Here is a 24,414-nt window from a genome sequence, read left to right as displayed (position 1 = left end):
ATTAAATGTTTTCTTCAGATGATAATTATTGATATATTTAACCACAGTTTTTTACTACACATCCTCATTAGATACGAGTCTGGTTAGTCAAATAGATTAGTAAAAGCTAGTTTAAATGATTAAATGTTTAATGAACATTTTATAAAATGTATCTATACTATACTGTAGTATTAGTTTGCAAATTTGCACTTAATTATTCATTAATCATATTTTTTATTAATGGATTTATTTAATCAGTAACATTATATGGCAAAAAATATATTTTTAAATGTATTTCGGCCAATATATTTTGAAATATGTTTACAAAAATATATGTCTCACATATAATTTTTGGCCATTTTTTTACTATATTCTAAAAATAAATACATTTTAAAGCATTAAAAATATATTTAGCCCTCCATATATTTCAAACCAAAGAAATATATTTAAAAAAGCTTTTATATTAAAAAAATATATTTTTAAAATTTTAATATATATATATATATATATATTTTTTTAGATATATTTTATAAGTATATAAATATAAAGTGTGTATATATATATATATATATATATATATATATATATATATATATATATATATATATATATATATATATATATATATATATATAAACTCAGCAAAAAAAGAAACGTCCCTTTTTCAGGACTGTGTATTTCAACGATAATGTTGTAAAAATCCAAATAACTTTACAGATCTTCATAGTAAAAGGTTTAAACATTATTTTCCATGCATGTGCAATTAACCATAATCATTTAATTAACATGCACTTGTGGAATGGTCGTTAAGACCTTAACAGCTTACAGAGAGTAGGCATTTAAGGTCACAGTTCTAAAAACGCAGGACACTAAAGAGACTTGTCTACCAACTGTAAAAAACAACCAAAGAAAAATGCCTAGGGTCCCTGCTCATCTGCGTGAATGTGCATTAGGCATGCTGGAGGGAGGCATGATACTGCTGATGTGGCTAAGGTAATAAATTGCCATGTCCACACTGTGAGATGCCTAAGACAGCGCTACAAGGAGACAGGAAGGACAGCTGATCATCCTCGCAGTGGAAGACCACGTGTAACAACACCTGCACAGGATCAGTACATCCGAATATCACACCTGCGTGACAGGTACAGGATGGCCCAACAATTGCCCGAGTCACACCAGGAACACACAATTTCTCCATCAGTGCTCAGACTGTCCGCAATTGGCTGAGAGAGGCTGGACTGAGGGCTTGTAGGCCTGTTGTAAGGCAGATCCTTACCAGACATCACCAGCAACAACGCCGCCTATGGGCACAAACCCACTTTCGCTGGACCAGACAGGAGTGGCAAATAGTGCTCTTCACTGATCAGTCACGGTTTTGTCTCACCAGGGGATGATGGACGGATTCGTGTTACACCGAGGCCTGTACCCTGGAGCGGGATCGATTTGGAGGTGGGGGGTCCGTCAAGGTCTGGGGCGGTATATCACATCACCATCGGACTGAGCTTGTTGTCATTGCAGGCAATTTCAATGACTTGCGGTACAGGAAGACATCCTCTCCCTCATGTGGTACCCTTTATGCATGCTCATATGGACATGATCCTCCAGCAGGACAATGCCACCAGCCATACTGCTCGTTCTGTGCATGACAGCAATGTTTGTGTTCTGCCATGGCCAGCGAAGAGCCCAGATCTCAGTCCCATTGAGCAGGTCTGGGACTTGTTGGATCGCAGGGTGAGGGCTAGAGCCATTCCCCCCAGAAATGTCCAGGAACTTGCAAGGGTCTTGGTGGAAGTGTGGGGTAACATCTCACAGCAGGAACTGACAAATCTGGTCCAGTCCATAAGGAGGAGATGCACTGCAGTACTTCAAGCCACACCAGATACTGACTGGTACTTTTGATTTTGAGCCTCCATTCATTCAGGGACACATTTTTCAATTTCTATTAGTCACATGTCTGTGAAACATTTTTAGTTTATGTCTTATGGTGTTGACTCTTTTAGTGTTCATACAAATATTTATACACTTTAAGTTTACTGAAAGTAAAAACAGTTGAAAGTCAGGGGGCGTTTCTTTTTTTGCTGAGTTTATATATATATATATACTTTATAAATGAACTTGTATTTATCAGTATTTCAAATATATTTTACCAAAGAATTCATTTTTGCCATATGGTATAAAAAATTTGAAATGTATTTGAAATGTATGTTGATATATGAAGGTTAGAACTAAATCTATTTCCAAATTCAAAAATATATCCAATTGAGCATTACTTTTACAAAATGTATTTAGCATACATTTAAAATATATTTTTTGGTCGGAGAAATTTTATTTTTTTCCGTATGGGGAACATAGTTTATTTTGACATTTTGGATAATTTCAGAAAATGATTGTGGTAGTGTATAATACTTATTTTATCACATGGTAATAACTTGTTTTAGGTGACAACTTGCATGAATGGTAAGCATTATTATATAAGATGGTATTTACACATGCCTAAGCATAACCATTTTCACGATCGTCCATCCCAGAATCCACCCCGACAGCTGCTGCGGCGAATAATTAAAATGGTACCATTTCCCAAAATTGTAGTAAGACTGGTTTATTTTTCACAGGAATATATTTTCCTGTCAGAACAAAGTGTGTACGCCAAAAATAGCTTGCGAGTAATCTGGTTAAATGACAGTTTAACAACACGGATGTTTTCAATAGTTGAGATGCTCGTGCACACATGCGTCGCAGTTAAATCGTTGTATTAAGAAAATTTGTATTGTGAAACATCAATGCACGTGTTTAAAATAAGGTTAGCAATATCATAATAGAACAGCAGTTTCAGCATGCGTGTCCTATACTCTTAATAACGTCAATAGGGGGCCCGGGTGGGCCTGGGCCCCCCATGTAATTTTTTATATAGATTATTTAGCTGTATTGATATTTTTTATGTATTTTAAATTTTAGTAGTTAAGACAGTGTTTTGTAAAAAAATTTTTTTTTAATTTTCTAAATATTTTTACCATTGTAGCTTACAATTAAAAATATTTGACCACTGTGATTCACTGTCATTATAGTATTAAATAAAACATACAAATAATATTTAGGGTCAATCTTAACTTTTGACAGTGTTATTTACAAAATATGATGACACAATCGCGTCAGTTTTGCTTGAAATCATTGAGCTCCTCCTGACCTCCCCACAGATCAAATATTAAGCTACGCCTGTTATTTGTGTTGTGTCGTTAGACTTTAATAATACACACAACCCACCCATATGTACCTGAGGGAAGGGTGTGGAGGCCAAAATAAGCCCACACAAAGGATGAGTGCGTACTACATACTAAAAATAAACCAGAGGTGTGTTTTAGACAAGAAACGACTGAAGCCACATGATTTAGTGCCGTGTAATCTTCAAACCAAATACAATCTGTGTATGAAAACGTCAAACAAGCTTTTTAATCAGTGCCTGTTCACATACAGTACAAGTCTTTTATTGAATGAAGTCATTGTGTTGCGTTTTACCACACCTGGGACCTTAAACTATAATACTGTTTACAGTATGAGGAAAACCCCTTTAGGTCCAGGTTACAATTTACCACTAAATCAAATATAAATATACCAAGACAATAAATTATATATTTGTATCAAATAATAACCAACCCCTCCATCTGATTATTGTAGTGTAGTTTGATCTTGATCTCTTTCTAAAAACGCATATATTATATATACCTATTAAATAATTGTGTTCATATAATAATTTTTGTATTTGTTGGCTAAATTACAAAAAACTGCATTAAGGAAACTAAATTGTCATGAAAATAATCTGTTTATGGTCTAAAATAATTATAATTCTGGAGTAAAAATGTAACCTGGACGTCGGGTCTAGAAAAGAAATATTGCTGAAAATGCTAACATTTCTACGAATACAAAGCAGATCAGACAATGAATAAACTTTAGCATGGTTCATTCTCCTGAGAACATGAAATATAACGAAAATAAAATTGTGCAACGATAACAGCACTTTGTTTTCATAAAAACAGGTAGAGCTACATTTCTACCGCTGCTCTTACGTGAGATATTATTGAACAGATTAGATTATATCCAAGCCTTTAATGTAAATGATGAAACGTGATTAACCCTCATTTCCTCCAAATATAACATCCACAGCAGCATTTCTTTACTTTCCCCTCTTGGATCGTCCTTTCCTGCCCCCGAGTTTGCCCGCGCCGTGAGTCGAGGGCCCGGGTTGTGGGGCGGCGGGGGCCGAAGCGATGTTAATCTGACCCTCCTGGATTTCCTGCCGGGTATCCGCAGGCATCCGGTCGATTTGTTGCTGCGTCTCCAGGTAGAACATGACGTCCCTCAGCTGCTCCTGCAGCTCGGAAATCTGACTGTCTTTATTGGCTGTGGCCTCGTGGCTCCGCCTCTCCTCTTCCTGCAGCTGCGTCTGAAGCTGCACCTGATTGGCTCTCAGGCATCGGTTCATCTCCTGCTCCTCCCTCAACTCTTGGCCGAGCTTCACGACTTTGTTATTAAGCTGCGAGCATCTGGTTAGAAAGAAAGAAAAGTGTCAACAAACTTGATTGCAAAATTATATTTCATACTAAAATTTTAACTAAGTGACTCTTGGCATGGTAACAATTACTTACTTACCCCAACATACGGTAACATAATTATTAATGTTTTTTATTTTTTTTATAATTGTACACACCACTATCAACCAAAAAAGAAAAAACTTAAAACTTAAAGTGGTCCCATATTATTTATGCAGATTTTACAGTAAAAACTAAGGCTACTACGGTATTCTGTTGTAAAGTACGGTTATCATAATAAGTGTTTTTTTAGGTGTTAAAAACAAACATGTTTATTTTATGGTATGTGAATGAAAAAGTTACTTTTTTTCTATAGATTGCTTCTCTTTGGTGAGTTCGTTTAGTTTGCGCTCCAAGCTGTCACACTTGTCGATCGTCTCCTTAAATTTGGCCTTCATGTTGTTGATCTAATGCACACAGAAAAGAGCTGATGTTGGCCATTTTGTATTTACTATCATTCGTCTCTAAATCATTGAGCGATTTTTCACCTCCTCTGCTGTGTCTTTCTCCAGATGAAGGATTTTATTTTCCCAATAAATGCGCTGAGAGTCCAGTTGGCTGGTTAATAAATATGAGTACTGTTTATAAGAGAGAACAGACAGAGGTTTAAAACTGCACATATTTCAACCAACAAAGCGACAGAAACACAAACAAACCTCCAGCTGTAGAGCATCAATCTTTTCATCTTGACACGTGTCGCCCTCACACTCATACTGCACCATCTTCCCATCAGTTTTACAGGCAACAAGACGATGAACATAATTATCTGCACAAAAAAAATATGTTATTAAAGCTTAAAACATCCATTTCAAACTAATTCTAATTCTACTTATAGTACTGGTTTAATTTTTGCTTTGTAAAAATGGTAAATTCCTCATCTGCATTAAAATGTGCATACTAAATGGAGCATACACACCAAACGCGAGTTTAACGATTTGCGCGAGAAGATTACAAACAAACTTACGTCATTACATTTTTTTATGTTTACATAACATCGTTTTTTTTTTTCGACATTTAGAAATAATGCTAAAGTTTTGCGCAAATCTGTAATAGAAACGCAGCTAGTGATGTATTTAAAATGGCAGCTGGACCATTTTAGTAAAAGCTGAACAGAATTTACAAAACCCTAAGCTAATGTCAGCAGTCTCCCAGTAAACAAGCTAACATCGGCAACAAACCAAAACAAGGATAAAAACCTTGCGGCCTAGCCGAGAGGACCAGTTCTCCTATGACACAGTACAGCTGTACCCCATAACGTTTTGTTTAAACCAGCGATTTTTAGCAAAGTATGTGTCCTTTCTGATGTCATGTACCTCCTGCATAGTCCCAGACCCTGTGATTGGTCAGCTGCATGGCGTAAGTGTGCTGGGTTTCCTCAAAGTGCTTGTAAGCGTGGCGGCTGACGTAGCGCCCGCATCCGATGTGTCCACAAATGAGACAGATCCACAGATTCTATGAGAATTAAGCAGACGTTACCTCAGTCAGCGTTTTGTCCTAATCTGGTTTTTGAATGTGACTGAAAGATTTTTGATACCTCTTGTACTCCACATTCGAAACACTTGTTCTCCTCCACAGGTTCAGGAGTCTGACAGTATCTGCACACGGGACACCTGCAGTACAGATCGAACATGTCAGTACTTTACATGACATTATTTACATTCTCAATAAATCTACCTGGTCCTACCTTGCGTACTATGTGATTCATCACAATCTAATAAAAAATGCACATTACAAGATGCATGCATTGCAAATGTTTTGTGTCTTTAAACACCTGAGCCTGAAACCAGCATAGCACTTTAACTCTTTTTACCTCACAGTTCAAAGGTCATTTGGTATAACAATGGCAGCAGGTTAAAAGCGCAGAATGTAAATAACCAGTTCGCACACACGAGCGTAAACAAAGTAATGCACACAAACGTGTCACAAGAGAGGAATGTGACAATGACAGAGGAGTGCAATGAGATGCACGTGCCCTGAACTAATGCACATCTGATAGTTACATGCAATATTCAAAACAGATTCAAGTGATAATAAAACATTCAATTCATTACAGAGTAATATATACTATAGGCCAAGACTAGATTTAGTAGGATTGTGAAAGTGGACTATGATAGTATTGGTTACTATTATGATGAACCATTATCAAAATAAACATTTCTCATTAAAACACACATTGTAAACAAGTCGATTATTAAAAAAGGAAATCTGAACCAGATCGATTGTTCATTATTCCACTTACGTTGCATCTTCCCATCTCTGTAGGCACTGACTGTGAAAGCTGTGGTTACACAGGGTGGTCAGTACACCGTTCACAGATTCATCCATCCGCTCCAAACACACGGTACACTTGGGCAGCTCGGTCAGATCCATGACGGGTAAACTGGCGCCCTGGTTTATTATGAGCATTCACAACTAACTCAAACAGTCCAGAACACAACATCTATTGTTATACACATAAATCACTGCCGCAAAGATTGTGTGTGTGTTTTGTCAATGGAAACAGCTAGTCAACAACAAATAACAGGTTAACCTCAGTCATTCATTTGATGTTTTGGCTTAAAATCTTGTTCTCCAGGGCCAAATTTTGCACCTTGATGCTTCGGTGCTGTGCAATGGTTGTTAGGATGTTGCTATAAGGTTGTTAAAGGGTTGTTTTCTATGTGTGAAGCTATGGAGTTGTCGGGATTTTTTAGGGTGCACGATTCAGTTTTGCGTGTGAGTTTTATATGCAGCGTTAATATATTTACTTCACTATAAGCACTAACTAGTCTTACCTCATCAGATTTGATGACCTCTGCCCTCTCCACATAAACTAACTGGCAGACAGCGTCCTCAATCGTGTTAAACTGACGCCCGTTGCAGGCTGTGTAGAAACTGTCCGCATCGGGCTGGAAAAAATCAAACAAAAATTCATTAGGATTTGGGAAGAAATAATCTTATAATGTATATATAATGTCAACATCCATATTCAGTTAGTTTCCCATTTGGCAAAAAAATATATTTTAAATATATGCTAAATACAATTTGTAGAAATTAATGCTCAAATGAATTTATTTTTGAATTTAAAAATATATTTAGTTTTATATTAACATATATTTCAAAATGATTTTTAAGAGCAAGCAAATACATTTTTAATTTTAGATCCCATATGGCAAAAATTTATTCTTTGCTAAAATATAAAAATAGTACATATTTTTGAAGGTGAAAATATATTTAATTTTAACCTTTTTAAAACTTATATGTTTATAGGTTCATATCATAAAAAAGTTTTTCTTCCAATGCGACATAAATATATTACCTTGGATTGAAATATATGGAGGGCTAAATATATATTTAATGCATTAAAATGTTTTGTTTTTTTAAATATATTTAAAAATATATTGTTAAAAAATAGTAAACATATTCCAAAATATATGTCAGCTAATATATTTTGCGGCATTTTTTGTATATTTTGAAATATATTTAAAAATATTTTTTTGCCGTCGGGTTTCCCAGAAGACTACAAATTTAAATGTTTATTATCCACGTAGACGTTCATTATTTTATGGATGAGCATGTTGCAGTTACACAAAATTATTAGGTAGTTCTGGAAAAAACTAATAAATGATTAATAAATAACTCTAGGTTAACTAGCTCACCTGACTTCTAAACTTGATCAGCACCATGTACTGGTTGGGCATTGAGTCTCGGATGATCTTCATGTGCTCCATGACATCATTGAAGGGCGCCACAAACTTCATGAGGTCATGGCTGGTCATGGTGGTTGGCACCGTGAGCACGCAGAGCATGGCGCTGCGCCTGACGTCCTCTGTTAGTGATGTCATCTTACTGTCATCACGGGAACAAGGTAAAAACGTGTCTGGGTGGGTCTCGACAATGTCAACAATGCAACAAAGTCCCTATTGTTCGGTAAATCTCTTGTTTGTAACAAATTCCACTTCTAATAAAGTACTATGATGGCATTACTACCTTTGTGTTACACTAATATGAAAGTTTTCTTTGAAGTCCCCAGAGCATTACGTAAATATGATTACTTTGTTTTGTAGAGATGCATGATGCCGTGGACGATCTCGACCGACGGGTTCCCGCTGAAAAATGAGATCTGATCAGGCAGCTGTTTGGACGGCGAGTCCGGAGTCGTGCCCGCGTCCGTTTGATCTTTGGGGTTTCCATCATCCGTGGACTTCATGTCTTCCTGACCTTCTTTCGCAGGTTCTTCAGATTTAATCATAAACAAACACGTCACTCTTTACAATAACTCGCTCGATAGAAATATAGATATTTTGATAAGTGAGGAAATGTTGAGATCCAGACCCGCTTTGGACTGAAAGGTCTCGATCACCATGTCGCTCATGACCCGGCTGCCCAGGTGTTGATGGAGAATGGTTGCTCGCTCCAGGTCCGTTTTACCGCCCAGTGTGACTCTGGCGGAGGCCAGGCCTTTATCTCTCATCTCATCTTCTGACATCTCAGATACTATGGGATGGAGGACACACACATACAGGTGTGAGTAGTCACATTTTACCAGTAAAAACCAGCAAACGGCTTTAAAACAAAATAGGTTTGTGACCTGAAAGAGCTTCAGGAAGGCAGCTTTAACACTGAATGTGTGAATAAAAACTAACATTTCGTGAATATCACACAGTAATACCATGGTACTGTATGATTACCAAATTCATATAGACTCTAAAAAAATGCTGGGTTATTTTTAACTCAGCGTTAGGTCAAAAAGGGACAAGCCCAACCCGTTTGGTTGTAATTTAATCTATAATGGGTTGTTTTAACAACTCATTGTTGGGTTGAAAATAGCCCAGAGTGTAATATGCTGTTTACATGCTACTTCAAGGTTAAACCGTCGTACATATTTTAAAACCAAACTTACCATAATCCAAAAAACATAGCACTATTTATTTAATGTACCCTTACAAAAAAATACTGATAATATTCTGCAAATTAATGATATCACATAATACTTTACACCATGGTATTGAAATTGAAGGCATAGTTCACCCAATAATGAAAATTTTGTCAAAATAACTTCCTAACAGGGAAAAAATACAGCGGGTGCAGTCAACTGTGGAGATAGGTGTAATCATAATTCTTATATATATATATATATATATATATATATATATATATATATATATATATATATATATATATATATATATATATATATATATATTCATATATTTTTTTTTTTAATTTCTTTAAACGGTCCAAAAGATCACTTGCTCACCCCACTTCCGGACTTGGACTGTTAGGGGGTGTGCACACACCAAAGCTTTTAAATGCCTAAAAACGGCAGGCGGACGCAGACTGACAGTTTTTTCAGCTGAGCGCTTTGTTTGCTATCATACTTCTGCTTTGTTTTTCAGTCGTTGAACGATGCACAGGTTGGATTATGTGATGTTTATCCCGCCCCTCCTCCACTGTGAGTGAGAACTGACATCGACAAGCTGAGCTTTTCACCCAAAGTTGAATATTTTTCAACTCGCGGCGATCAACGCTGAACGCGGAAAAAAACAGTGAGCACCGGCGCTGAGCACAGAAAAGAAAACGCCAGCTGCTGGCTTTTTTGAAAAGCGCCGTGCTTCCATTGGAAACAATTGAAAACATACGCCAGCCGCCGACGTAAAAGCTTTGGTGTGCACGCTACCTTAGAAGGCAAGGCATGCACACCAAAGCGTTTAACGGATCTGAAAACGGCAGATGTAGGCACTTGCTAGCTTTTTTCTTCTGAGCACTTTGGTTGCTGTGTTATATCTGCTTTGTTTAACAGTCGTTGAACGATGCGCCGGTTGGTTGTTGTGATATTTGTCCCGCCCCTCCTCCACCGTGATTGGACGGCCGAGTGAGAAGTGACATTGGCAAGCATTTCACCCAAAGTTGAACATTTTACAACTCTCAGCGCGGACAAAACCTGCCAGCTGCTGGCGTTTTTAAAAAGCGCTGCGCTTCCACTGGAAACAATTGAAAACATACGCCGGCGTAAACTCCTTGGTGTGCACGCTCCCTTAGGGCCGATTCACACCGGCTGCGCGGCGTATCTGGTGCATGTCAGTTGCGTGGCGTCTGCGGCGCGTTTTCTGTGTCTGTACATACCAGAAGCGTGCCTGACGCAGCACTGACGCGCTGCTGTTGCTATAGGTGACATATATTTTGACTGTAAAGACGCTTGTGTGTGGCGTGAAAAATAGGCGTCGGTCCTATTCCTAGCATGCACACGTTTTCGGCGCGGCTCTGTCATGCAAGACGTGTGAACTGTCAAACCTGCTAACATGGGAGCCTAAATGAAAACGGACACACCACGCAGCTGAGACGCACACGCCACGCAGCCGGTGTGAATCGGCCCTTAGACTGTCATGACGTATGGTTCTGCGCTTCTGCAGTTGGTTAGTATTGCTACTGTGGGTTTACCATCATTAATCAAAATATATTCTTTTGAATTCAACAAAATACAATTATTTGGGTTTAAAACAACATGATGGTAAGTAAATGACAAATTTTTCATTTTTGGACAAGCTATCCCATTAAGGTACCATATTTGCTTGGTCATTAATATCAACACCCTTAAAACAATGGTATCATACTTCTCCAGTTAAAACTTTATTTGTTGTTTTCTGTAAGAGTGGTCTCAGATATCTACAGACCACTCATAAATGTCATGTTTTACCATAAAACACACAATGTTTATGACACTCCTATAGTGTTATAGAAGTACCTTACAGCATCATGGTAAATAAATATGGTAAACAAACAGTACTGTAGTACAGTGACAGAATCTCTGTTATGAAACTCAACGGCGCAGTATTGAAAACCCTGCGGAAAATCAGACTGATCGGCGAGCTCGAGTCTGATCACAACCAGAGATACACTCATGTGTTCAGATGACCAATATCTGATCAATGAATGATCTATAAATGATCGCGTCTGATGCTACTGCTGCTGCTGGACAAAACAACAACTCAACAAAACAGCTTTCATTTAGTCAGACACGAATCAAAAGTATAAATCTGTCCGATTAGATTTGTGTTTTATCATCATAGTTTTATACTTTCACCGCTTAACTAAAGTATTGTTTTATTAGTAAGAGGAAAAACGCGTGAAAACAACAATGACGTCTGAAAATGAAAAACAAATTAACTGACTGAGTTACTTCCTGTTGTCCAGAAGAGAGGAATTTCAAAATAAAAGCTCATGAAATATTATTTAAAATAAAAGTTCGTTTTTCGAATGGAACGTGCGTGCGTGCGTGCGTGTGTGTATGTGTGTGTGTGCGTGCGTGTTATCTTTAAACTTTGTTTAAGCTATTTTTGTTTATTATTTCTATTATGTATTTAATCTTTGTTTATTTGTTTGTTATTTTTGTTTATTATTTCTATTATCTCTAATCTTTGTTTATTTTCTTTATTTCATGTCCATAATCTTAGATTATTTCATGAATACATATATGATTTATTTATGATAGTTTAACTATCTTAACCAATACTTTATATAACTATAAATAATAGGAGGATTATTATTATTATTATTATTATTATTATATAAGTTAGCTGTATTGTCATTCTGTTTTATGTGAAGATGTTATGTCTCACCTGACCAAGGTCCTACATCAATAAAACATATATAAATTTACACATAGCTAACTCACAAAAAATATATAAAGGTACATACATAAACTTAAACATGTATATAAACATATAGAATAAAAGTCATGTTTAACTATGCAAATACAGCAGTATTTGTTGAAATGTGTCACCACTGAAAATGATGGGAATAAATACCAAAATACATTAACAGTATTAATTGTGTTAACCAGACTGGTGTGACAAGTCAACTCTTTAAAAAAAATGTTTAGCCACAAACACCCAGAAGTCTATAAAAAGTCTAAAAACATTTTCACACAACCTAACCAGTAGCGGTCTGGTGTGCAAACTAACAGTGCTTCTTTAGAAAGCTGCTTTATTTGCATATCACATCTGAAGCGTCTCAAACACATCAACAAGTAACTCAAACTCCACCCTGGTAAACTCACAAAACATTTCACATTAACACCCAAAATGAGTTAGTCATCTCCACTGAATAGATACAGTCATTTTCATAACATACAGTATTTTATTATAATGCATGAGAATAATCTTTAATGAGTTGACTTGAATTGCTGTATTGCGTTACAGGAACATATTACAGGGGAAAAACCTGGATTTACAGGGAAATGTCCTGTAAAAAATATTTAACTAGTGTTTTGATCATTACTATTCATACATTTTTCATGCGATACATAAAGGACCAGTAAACATAACTAGTAAAGGCAAAATTTTTTAAAATTGTGAAAAAGAAACTGTGAGATACAATTTCCATTACATAAAAATACAAGTTAAAATCGTTAACCAAATATGAAACATAATTGTTTGGATTATTTATTCGCTGGACCACAAGACGAACAATAAAGTGCAAACAAACTATTTTTAAAGTCACAATCAGCAGTGCGTTATATGCTAAAGGGGGTGTGGTTTGTTTTAAAAAGGAGGAGGAGTCAGAACTTGCTGGTAGTTAATATGACCGTATTCTTGAGGAAGTCACCTCCTCTCTCCTCTCACTGTGAAGCTTGTGAAGGAATTTGATGTTTGAAAGCCACATTTCAGCAGTCATTCACACTGTTTACTTAAGGTAAGCAAACTCATTTTTTTTATACGCACTTTATTTTTCTTTCTCTAACTTTACATTTGTCTTCCTGTATAACTCTTGCATCTGAGAATGTTTAACCATTGCAGCAGAGACAACACTTCTTTCTTTCTTTTTTCACTTCTAAACTTCCCACTTCCCCCATCTCAGTGGTCGCAGCGAAGGCAGACAACCAAGACTAGTTTGTGCAGACTCTTACTGACCCATGATCAAAGCCAAAAGCTTGAGATGAATGATTAAATTGGTGGAAAAAATCCAGGCGTGCAGTAGTCACACAGAGTCATGGTTTTATAAGACTACGGGGCAGTTTTTTTATTGCCCTCCAGGGAAAGGGGTGTGTGAAACTTCCAGGAAGGAAACCATATCTGCTTTGGCAAAGTTCTTCACGAAGGAAAAGCAGAATGTGAGGAATGCTGAACGTTTCGTTTGCACTGAATATGCCTTTGTTCAACTTTAGTAGTTTTGGGTTTGTAAAGTTCCCTTAGAAGGTTTCAGTGCAAGTAGAAAAATTGAGAGGTCTCTTAGCAATCTGATTCTGCAGCTTTTGTCATGAGATACTTGATGGTCCGACAACACAAAGAGGTCTTTTGTTGACTTTCTTTGTTTTGCATTGCAGTTGAAACCGTTTTATATGGCGTATCATTTGCATATGTATAGTTAGACAATACCAGTAACCCGGCCAGTCCGCAGCCAAACCGACTACAGTTTAGAAGTTCAAATGAAGATCGTTGAAACCACAACATGACCCTGTTTATAAGTGCACATGGTGTTTTTGTTTGCATTCATTTATCTTTTGCCAATGCAAACCGTAGCTTACGGGAGATCCCACCTACAGTCCCTTTAAAACATACAGAAATAGAAGATGAATTTGCATCACAGGGGGTTTAATGAATCAGACCGTCTACGCAAAATGAGTCATTATGTTTGAAAGATTTCATCAGCTTCATTCAGTAACTTTACAAAATGTGCCTATGTTTATTTGGCCTTATTTTAATGATAGAAATGAGGCAGAAAATCTATGAGATTTTTCAAACAGGTTTCAAAGCATTACAAAGTACTGAGACAGCACTTGTAAAAGTTCTCAATGACATCTTTGAGACTCTGGGATTTTGGTTATGTTGGATTTATCTTCAGCTTTTGATACTGTCGATCATGAAATTCTCAGCTAGAACATTATGTGGGTCTAGGAGGTGAAGTCCTACACTGGTTTAAATCTTTATTTACAAATCGATAATTTCACCATGTCATTTAACCTGTGGAGTTCCTCAATGCTCGATGTTATCTCTATGCTATTCTGTCTATACCTAATTCCTTTAGGTTCTGCATTTATGAAGTATGATGTATCTTTTCATTGTTATGCAATTTGCAAATCTACCCCTATGTGCACACATGTCTAAATGAGATAAAATCGTGGCTCATCACTAATTTCCTCTTTTTAAATTCTAATAAAATGGAAATTATTGTCTTTGCCCCCCCCCAAAGCCAGAGCCCACTACCAACCTGATTTTACCCCACTGGAGCTCCCCATGTCAAAAATCTTGGGGTAACAGTTGACACCAATCTGTCATTCGATAAACAAATCAGTTCAGTTGTCGGTTCCACCTTCCCTCAAACTTTTTATTTCGGAGCGCTCCTTAGAGACTGCTATCCATGCCTTTATTACATTATGGCTGGATTACTGCAACTCCCTTTATTATAGCATCACAAAATCTCAAATTTCCCAACTTCAAGTAGTACAAAATGCTGCTGCTAAATTCTTAAAAGGCTATAAAAAAATTTGATCATGTTACTCCCCTCCTAAGATCATTACATTGGCTGCCCAGAGTTCCGCATTGAGTTGCTACTTGTGTACAAATCCCTAAATAATCTTGCCCCCATCTTACTTATCAACCCAATTCCATCTGTACATCCCTAAATGGTAAATGGACTGCATTTATATAGCGCTTTTAACAGACTTATGGCCATCCACAGCGCTTAACAAGTTGCCTCACATTCACCCATTCATACACCGACGGCGGTGTCAGCCATGCAAGGCACCATCCAGCTCATCGGGAGCAGCTGTGGTTAGGTGTTTTGCTCAAGGACACCTCGACACTTGGTCAGGTGAAGCCGAGGATTAAACCACCAACCTTCCGATTTGTAGACAACCTACATGAACCACTGAGCCACTGCCGCCCCAATACCTAATATAAGCCTTCGATCCAATGATCAATTTTTCCTCCAGATTCCACAAACCAGTTTAAAAATGAGGAAATTGTGCCCTAGCTAGGTGTTGACATAATACCTTCATCTAATGGTGTTTATCGACTATCAAAAAATCAATTAAAAGACTTTGAGCAAAAAAAGTAATGTTGCCCATATTATCCACCAGAATATCATTCTAACTTTTCTAGTTTTTTATTGAGTCCGAGGCCGGTGACTTATTTTTCGAGGGCGCACAATGCAAAGTTCATCAAAACATGTATTTAGCTCATCATGTGTGTGGCTCATCATGTCAAAATGTGTTCGTCGTGTGACCCTATGTGCTTCACGCATCATGTCAAAATACATGCCTTCTGCAGATGCTTCAAAGGGGTTTATGATAAAAAAAATGCTCATGTTTGCCAAATACTCGCTTAATTTCATGAGTAATGAGAGTTTAGTGTTAAGTTAGTGTCTTGCGAGTATTATGTGAACGTAAGCGTCTCTTTTATCATAAACCCTTTCTTCACATAATGCACCGAACACATATTTTGAAGCATGACGAGCAACACACTTGACACATAATTTGAATTTGCGTCCCTTGGAAGAGAAGTCACCGGCCTTCAACTGAAACCATAAATGTCATCCTGATAATTTAATCTCTATATTTCTGCATCATTGACAGATGGACCAACACGACCCAGCCGACAGACTGACGGGGAGCCCAATGGAGATGAAAGAAAATGGGACGGCGACTTTCGCTCAGTTCTCCTCCAGCATTCGTGCCATGGTGCGGATTCGCCAGAAGTACCAGGTCATGAAGAAACGCAAAGTGGAACTCATGTCGGCCCACAGCTACATGTCTCAACGCTCCACCAGCCCGAAGATTTTCACGTTTGAAAACGTCCAAACTCCTGTTAACTTCAGCCCGGCTTCCCCTCGAAAGCGAAAGAAAAGGAAGGGCCGAGTTTTGTATCCCAGTAGCAGCTTGAGAGCCGTACCGACGAAAGAGCGAAGCCAAGCAAAGAACTGCCTATACTTGTTATTCATCATCGTTTTTCTACAGATTTACAACGCCATCGAAAACCTGGACGACCACGTGATCAAATATGATCTGGAGGGACTGGAAAAGACTCTTAAAAGGGAAGTGTTTGGCCAACAAGAAGCAAGGGAGCACATTCTGGGTCATTTACACGATTACCTGTCAACGTACGTTCACAATAAACCTTTGGTGTTGTCGCTTCACGGACCTACGGGAGTTGGCAAGAGCCACATTGGCCGATTGTTGGCTCAGCATTTCCGTTCGGTGGTTGGCGACCGGTTAGTCATGCAATACTTTGTGCTACACCACTGCCCTACGGATGAAGACATCCCACGATGCACGAAAGATCTAAACGCCCAGATCACTGAGATGGTCACACAGGCCGAGGAAGAAGAGAAGATACCGCTGTTCATCTTCGATGAAGTGGAACACATGCCCAGCGAATTGCTGGACACGTTACGAGACGTCATTGACCTCCAAAACAACAACGAATACTTAAACGCAATCTACATTCTCATCAGCAATCTGGGACATGACGATATCACCAAATTTGTCCTTCACAACTCCAGCGTCTCCACGTCGGGACGTTTAAGTTTGACTCAGGAGCTCACTCCGTGGCTACGCAACTACCTGCAAAGGTATCACTCGCTTTTCCTGGAGGTGGAGTTACTACCTTTCACGCTTTTAGAGAAAAGCCACGTAATGGATTGTTTTATAGACGAGATGTCAAGAGAAGGATTTTATCCCGACCGCTCGCACGTAGAAAGACTCGCAGAAGAACTCTCTTATTATACCGTAGGCGAGCTGGAATTTTCTCATAGCGGATGCAGGCAAGTTGTGGCAAAGGTGAATCTTCTCTGAAACAAAGTCTGCTGTGCAGATGATCAACGTAAGACAGTGATATGTGTGGGACACAGATGGGAGTCTATATTTTGTGTCTTATTGTCAATCATTTCACGTATGCTGCCTTCACGTGCCATCAAATATTGGATCTTTTTTGAAGTCATGATTACGAGCTTGTTGTGTTTAGGAGCTTTGTTGTCGGAAAGACACTTGGTTCACTTTTATGTTTCCTGGGTAAAAGTTGCGTGTGTCCTTGTGTGCTACTTTAACGACAAGGCAATGAAGCTATTGCCATAGCAGAAATCCTTCCCATTCGCCCATCTCAGGAATTTGGATATCAAAATAATTGTTAAACATCACAGAGGTTAACACGACATCAGAAGACGTTCACGTGCAATTTTTACTATAGGAAACTCGTATTTACCATAATTCTGATTATAGCACGTGAAGGCAGCATTAATTTTTATGCAACGTTGTTGTTTTTATGTATAAAAAGTTACAACTGGGCATTATAGTTGAAAAGTGCAAACAAACAATGTGAGTGAGTATTTTGTTTGTCATCTGTTCAATGTGAAGTAGATCTTTGATCTAAATAACACAAAAAAAACTCAACGCAGGTGTTTTCTTCATTTATTTATTTTTCAATTTGAGTTGGACAAAATGAGGACATTCAAAGCTCAAGATAGCAGTCAAAATAGTGCTCATAAGAATTGCATTGGTTCACTGCAAAAAAGGATTTTCAAGAAAAATATTTTTTAGTATTTTTGTCTTGTTTTCAGTAAAAATATAAAAAAAATTCCCACATTAAGATGATTTTTCTTCATGAGCAAAACGACCCAAGAAAACAACTCCAGCTCTAGACCAAAAATATCAAATTTAAGTGATTTTGTGCATAAAACAAGCAAAAAAAAATCTGCCAATAGGGTAAGCAACTTTTTTAGTGTTTAAGAAAATTTTTCTAGATTTTTTGCTTACCCCATTGGCAGATTTTTTTGTTTGTTTTAAGTCACTTTAATTTGTATATTTTTTTGTTTAAAAGCTAGATCTATTCTCCTGGGGTCATTTGGCTCATCAAGCAAATTTAAGAATTTTTAGATATTTCTACTGAAAAAAAGAAAAAAATACTAAGTAAGAAAGGCATTTTCTGCAGTGTGTAAATCTGAATATCATTCAATAAATTAATTCTTAGAAGTTAAGGAGACTTGTTTTACAATATGTACAGTTCACAGTGATGTCTGTGGCCATATGGTTCATATTCAAACATGGATACAAGTTGACACACTGCAAAAAATGATTTCTTTACCTAGTATTTTTGTTTTGTTTTCAGTACATGACCTAAGAAAATAAGTCTAGTTTTCAGACAAAAATATATAATTTAAGTGAATTTATGCTTAAAACAAGCAAAACAATCTGTCAATGGGGTAAGAAACTTTTCTTGAATTAAGTTTATGCTTGTTTTAAGCATAAATTCACTAACATTTTATATATATATATGCAACTTTTAAGTTTAGGTTGCTGGTGAAGAAAGTTAAAGTGTGCAGGCTTTATAAAAACACATTCTGTCCATTCGGTTTCCTGTAAAAGTTAAACTGCAGAAGCCTTGTGCCCTACAAGTGCCGTGTCATGCAACTACCGGTCTTCTCTTATCAACGCCCCAAATGGTTCACACGTACAAGAAACACAGGCATGACTAAACACACTTCCGATATTTCTATTACGTACAAACCACAGTCGTAAATACATTGCTTATCATGTATTTTGGTCTACTGCAGGTGCTTTACACAAAGTCACCCCTTATTTGATCCTAAATTAAACAACCTTGCATAATAAATTAGGTGAGCAATAAATATTTTCCTTTAGAAGGGCAAATGTTATTGTTGGCCACCAGGTATCTTACAGACTTAATCATTAACATGCTAAGAGTTGTTAGTCATTGAATGTTAGTTGGGTGTGCTGAGGAGGGTTTAGTTATTTTGGGATGACTTGAGGTTCACCAAATGGTCTCACATCTTAAGCACTTACGCTTCCAATTCAAAGCCCAGTCCAAGTTTGTGTCCACCAATGTTGAAGTTTTTCCCATCAATGAGAGCTGACAGTCCTGCACAGCGAGAACATCATTTACATTTAAAGATTAACATCTAAAACAACTCATAGGGGGGGTGGTTTCCTGGACAGGGCTTAAGTCAAGTCCCAGACTAAAATGCATGTTTGTTTTAACTGAAAACATTATTTTGATGCACACCAATATACTTTAATGACCTAATATAACTAAGGCCTACACTGCAAAAAATAATTTTCAAAAAAATAATTTTCTTAGTATTTTTGTCTTGTTTTCAGTAAAATATCTAAAAATTCTTAAAATAAGATGCTTTTTCTTTGAGCACAACGACCCAAGAAAATAAGTCTAGTTTTTAAACCAAAAATTTCCAATTTAAGTGATTTTGTGCATAAAACAAGCAAAAAAATCTGCCAATGGGGTAAGCAAAAAAATCGTGAATTTTTTTTCTTAAACATTAAATTCAAGAAAAATTTGCTTACTCCATTGGCAGATTTGTTTTGCTTGTTTTATACACAAAATCACTTAAATTTGATTTAAAAACTAGACTTATTTTCTTGGTTCATTTTGCTCATCAAGAAAAAGCATCTTATTTTAAGATTTTTTAGATATTTTTACTGAAAACAAGACAAAAATACTAAGAATTTATTTCTTGAAAATAATTTTTTGCAGTGTAGTCCTGGAATAATCTAAACCCTGTCTAGGAAACTGACCCAATATTTGTAGTGTAAAAAAATAACAAATGTATATAACTATGTATGTATATATATATATATATATATATATATATATATATATATATATATATATATATATATATATATATATATATATATATATATATATTTGCCATATGGGTTGCAAAATGACAAATGTATTAGTTGCCCCTAAAATACATTTTGGAATATATAAAGGTTAAAACTAAATATATTTTCAAATTCAAAAATATATTTAATTAAGCTTAACTTTCTACAAAGTGTATTTATATATTTTAAACCTATTTTTGGCCAAATAATTTTTTTATTACAGAAAATAATTTTTAGTCATGCCTCAGTATGTTTAAAACAACAGGAAACATGTTTATACAAATAAACCTGCAGTAGTAGCCAGACAAACATCATCCAAAGACTTTAAAAGAAGAAATGTTAAGCTTTTAGTTATACAAATTATATTTTTTCCTTTATTGTTGTTTTATTAAAACTTTAATAAAACAACTAGACACTTTATTTCTAAGTGAATGAACTTCTGCTTGTGTTACGGTTATGGCTCTGTCCATTCGCCTGCTATGTTCAATTTTTTCAATGTGCAAATAACAGATGAGTTAAAATGATGAGTGATCCACATAAACCAGCTCACCCTGTATTTGGTACAAATGACGTGTCCAAAGCCACTTTCAAACCCTGGGCAAGCTGAGAAAATAAACGAAGACGGATTATTCAAATGAATGCTTGACGAACATTCACATGAATGCTTTATCTACTGACCTGATCTTCAAATGAGATCTCTGTACAGAACGTGCTGTCTGTGTTCCACTTCTGATTCAAACTTAAGCCAAGATCTTTCATCTTATACTTGGTCTCCAAAGTCACACCAGCTTTGCCCGTTTCAGTGTTGGTGGATCCGGATGTGTTAAACTCCTGGAGATCAAAAAGAGTTTACTAGGACATAAACAATTAGGTAAACAATATATACATTTGTAACTCTGTGTGTGAAATCCAGGCCAGTTCGGTTACATGCTGTCAACACTGTTAATCTACATTAGTAACAGGAAATCATGATTTTCAGCTAAGACACTTTGAACAAAAAATATGATATTGTTATTGTTGTCTCCATATCAATGAGTACCAATTTAATTAAAAATTACAAATATAAAAAAGTAAAAATTTATTAACTTTGGACACCAAATGTACCTGCGATTACATTACATAATCATACACTGCTCAGATCCGTTAATCAGCAGACATTTAGCAGATAAGTAATTATTATTAGTTTCCTTATCATTGCATTCATAAAAACAACACATTAATATGTGACCCTGGACCACAAAACCTTAAAGGTGCCAAAGAATGCATTGTAATAATCTGTTAAATTGTTCTCTGATCCCTAAATAGAAGGTTTGTGGCTTTATTAGATGCAAAATCATCCAGAAACATATTTACAACCCTTAAGAATAAAATGGTCTTTTATTACCTTATTTGAAAGGGTCATGAATAATAATGATGAGCTCTGCTCTGATTGGCTGTTTCTCAGAGCAGCTCCTTCAGTAGCTCTGTGTGTGTGTAAACAGATCTTATGTTTGAGTCAGTATCAGATAAAGATTTTGAGGAATAATCAATTGTTTGGAGATTGTTAATGGACGTTTCTGAGTTGTAAGTTTTTTTTAAGTATGGACCTGCAAAACGTAACCGTAACGTCAACAGTAGAACTTCACACTAAACACTAGCATATAGCATTAACTAGCATATAGCATTAACTAGCATATAGTGGCTTTACTGACAACTCTTGATTGTAACAAAGTTGGTGTTATATTGAGATTGGTCTGTTTTCCAGCGGTCTTTTTCATGCACAAAGTTTACATAAGAAGGAGGAAACAATTGTGTTTGATGCTCACGATATGTCATTACCATGTACTGAACTCTTATTATTCATCTATGCCTAAATACAATATGTAAATACAGTTTTACATTCTACACCACCTTTAAGTTATAAGTCACACAAGTATATTTGTAGCAATAGCCAACAATACATTCAATGGGGCAAAATTACCGATCATTTAAATGCCAAACATCATTAGGATATTAAGTGAAGATCATGTTCCATGAAGATATTTAGTAAATTTCTTAACATAAATATATAAAAATGTATTTATCATTAGTAATGTGCATTGCTAAGGACTTAATTTGGACTTTGAATGCAATTTTCTTAATATTTAGATTTTTAGCACCCTCAGATTCCAGATTTCAAATAGCTTGGCCAAATATTGTCCTATCCTAACAAACCATACATCAGCTGAAAAGCTTATTTATTAAGGTATACATCTCAATTAAAACAAAAACAAAACAATTAGTGGTCTAGGTTCACAGAACATAAACACAAACACTGAATGATCACACACACAACATCAATAAATGACGGATACAGTATAATATGTGAAATAATGAAAAACAGCTGAGGTGGATCTCTGTGTTACAGAATAGAAATGGTCAAAGGGTCTAAAACTAAATTTCTTAAAAACAAACTTGCAAACCACACTGACAGAAAAACGTTGACACAACCTCTCCTTTTAGAGTAAATGATGTAATGTTGACCACAGAAACAGCTTGACAGTCCTGACTGTAAATCCAGCCCACATAAACTGTCACTGTCTTTAAATAATCATACGATCTAAATGTATTTTCCAAGAACTTACATCAAGATGATAACTTCTGTTAACACCCAAATCATCCCTTTAAATTCATCCCTAACGCTCATTACCATAACAGAAAAGGAAAGTAGGCCAATAAATTTAACTCACAACTCCACTCTGAGATTTAGTCTTGACGTCCAACTTCACAATCCCAAAACCTGAAAGAAAACATCAACAAAAGAGAAAATATCTAATATATATCTCATTACTGTAAACCTCGTGTACGGTATACTTACAATGGTAACCAAGCTCTTGTGTAACCTATGCATGCAATCTGTTTTATCAATCAACAGATCAATCTGACGTGTACTGATGATGAAAGATAAAAGACTGACACATGCATGGTCTGATAGATGATGCATGCTCTGATAAATGCTTTTCATTTGGCTGTCACTTTAGATTAACAGCGTCTGCAAAATGTTTAATTGAAATAAAAAAAATGTTTCATTCAAGAGGGATGAAACTAAAAAGAGGAGCAGCTTAATTGATGATTATCAGTTTGGTGGGGTTTGCACAGGACGTAGATGTAGATGTGAGGAAACATAGCTACATCCCTTTTGGGTAAAGCTATCAGATATTTGCTTAACTAGCAGGAACGACTAGAAGAAACGAATAGTCATGTTTATGCATGAGGGAGTGTGTCCTTCAGCTTCATAATCTTAATCATTAATAAAGGGAAAGCTTTTAAGACTTAATCATATACAAGAAGCTTAATACGTTAAACTGACAGGTGAAAATTTTGCATATCATTAATAAAGTTGTTACATGACAACTATAACGCTGGCTTGAAAAAAATGTTTTAGATCATTTTATTCAAGTGTTTAAAGAGCTGATCAATATCTACATGCTACTGTCAAATATTTAATTCCGTATAATTTAAAGTGATGGTTTGTTTAAAAATAATATCATAAAGTCGTGCCGTGGATGTTGTTGTTAACAATGGAAAAATGCAATAATGTGCAAAAGCAAACTCTACTCAGTTTACTACTGCAGGGCACAGTGAAGGAGACAAACTGGGCATGCGCACTGGCGTCACAGCGGGAGTTAGATTTCAAAATAAATGTCCTCAGCTAATGAAAGCAAAAACAAATCTCTGGAGATTACAATTCATATCTTATTTATTTATTTTGTAGAAAAACGTAGCATTTAAAAAGAGATTTATTTAAAATATTGTTAGATTTGAGGATCGTAAACAAAATACTTAGCAGTTAGAAAAAAATAATAATTAAAAGTTTTTTAAATGGTTATTTTAAATAGATAGGTAATGTTATTGTAGTTATTTATAGATTTTCTTTTGTAAATATTTTAATTATTCTATTTATTTTTATTTTATTTCTGTGAATGTTTGTACTGAAATTTGGAGTGATGTAGGATAATAAAAAATCTTTGTTAATCGTAAAGATTTTCCTAAAAATAATTTATTTAAGTGTAGTGAACAGTACTCCTCTCTACAGAATTTTTAATGAAAAAAATCAATATTTCTCCAAATATGCACGCCCCTCCGAACCAAAAGCCTTGAGGGATGTTGTTTTGTGAAGTGCTTTTATGACAACCATGCATGAGATTTATCAATGACTGTGACTGATGAGGGTCATATTTCATTTAACAGGTATGGACTCAAATTAAGATTTTGAGA

The 24,414-nt window shown here is 36.0% G+C and overlaps 2 protein-coding genes and 1 pseudogene across 4 annotated transcripts; 2 read left to right on the top strand and 1 right to left on the bottom strand.

Moving 5' to 3' along the window:
* Nucleotides 1-614: 614 nt before the first annotated feature.
* LOC141369212 (uncharacterized) lies at nt 615-2,049 on the top strand (annotated as a pseudogene).
* A 1,311-nt stretch (nt 2,050-3,360) lies between these two features.
* brap (BRCA1 associated protein) lies at nt 3,361-23,781 on the bottom strand. Of its 3 annotated transcripts, XM_073874580.1 has the most exons (15): nt 23,698-23,781; nt 22,887-22,936; nt 20,857-21,009; nt 19,339-19,414; nt 8,877-9,038; nt 8,597-8,777; nt 8,201-8,390; nt 7,337-7,450; nt 6,802-6,950; nt 6,097-6,172; nt 5,876-6,014; nt 5,219-5,328; nt 5,051-5,140; nt 4,866-4,969; nt 3,361-4,517 (listed from the first exon to the last, which is right to left on the bottom strand). In XM_073874580.1, exons 3-15 carry the CDS (start codon nt 20,935-20,937, stop codon nt 4,148-4,150), a joined length of 1,842 nt encoding a protein of 613 aa, XP_073730681.1. In that variant the 5' UTR covers nt 20,938-21,009; nt 22,887-22,936; nt 23,698-23,781; the 3' UTR covers nt 3,361-4,147. The 3 variants fall into 3 exon arrangements, with proteins under 3 accessions (XP_073730681.1, XP_073730680.1, XP_073730679.1); XM_073874579.1 differs by lacking the exons at nt 19,339-19,414; nt 22,887-22,936; nt 23,698-23,781 and having other exon boundaries at nt 20,857-20,876; XM_073874578.1 differs by lacking the exons at nt 19,339-19,414; nt 20,857-21,009; nt 22,887-22,936; nt 23,698-23,781 and adding an exon at nt 11,367-11,732 and having other exon boundaries at nt 8,877-9,039.
* tor4aa (torsin family 4, member Aa) lies at nt 13,082-17,928 on the top strand. The gene is made up of 2 exons (XM_055207516.2): nt 13,082-13,235; nt 16,117-17,928. Exon 2 carries the CDS (start codon nt 16,117-16,119, stop codon nt 17,332-17,334), a length of 1,218 nt encoding a protein of 405 aa, XP_055063491.2. The 5' UTR covers nt 13,082-13,235; the 3' UTR covers nt 17,335-17,928.
* Nucleotides 23,782-24,414: the final 633 nt, after the last annotated feature.

The sequence above is a fragment of the Misgurnus anguillicaudatus genome, chromosome 12 (genome assembly GCF_027580225.2).
Source record: "Misgurnus anguillicaudatus chromosome 12, ASM2758022v2, whole genome shotgun sequence".
Classification (NCBI taxonomy): Eukaryota; Metazoa; Chordata; class Actinopteri; order Cypriniformes; family Cobitidae; genus Misgurnus; species Misgurnus anguillicaudatus.
This window is presented reverse-complemented; position numbering and strand designations above follow the sequence as displayed.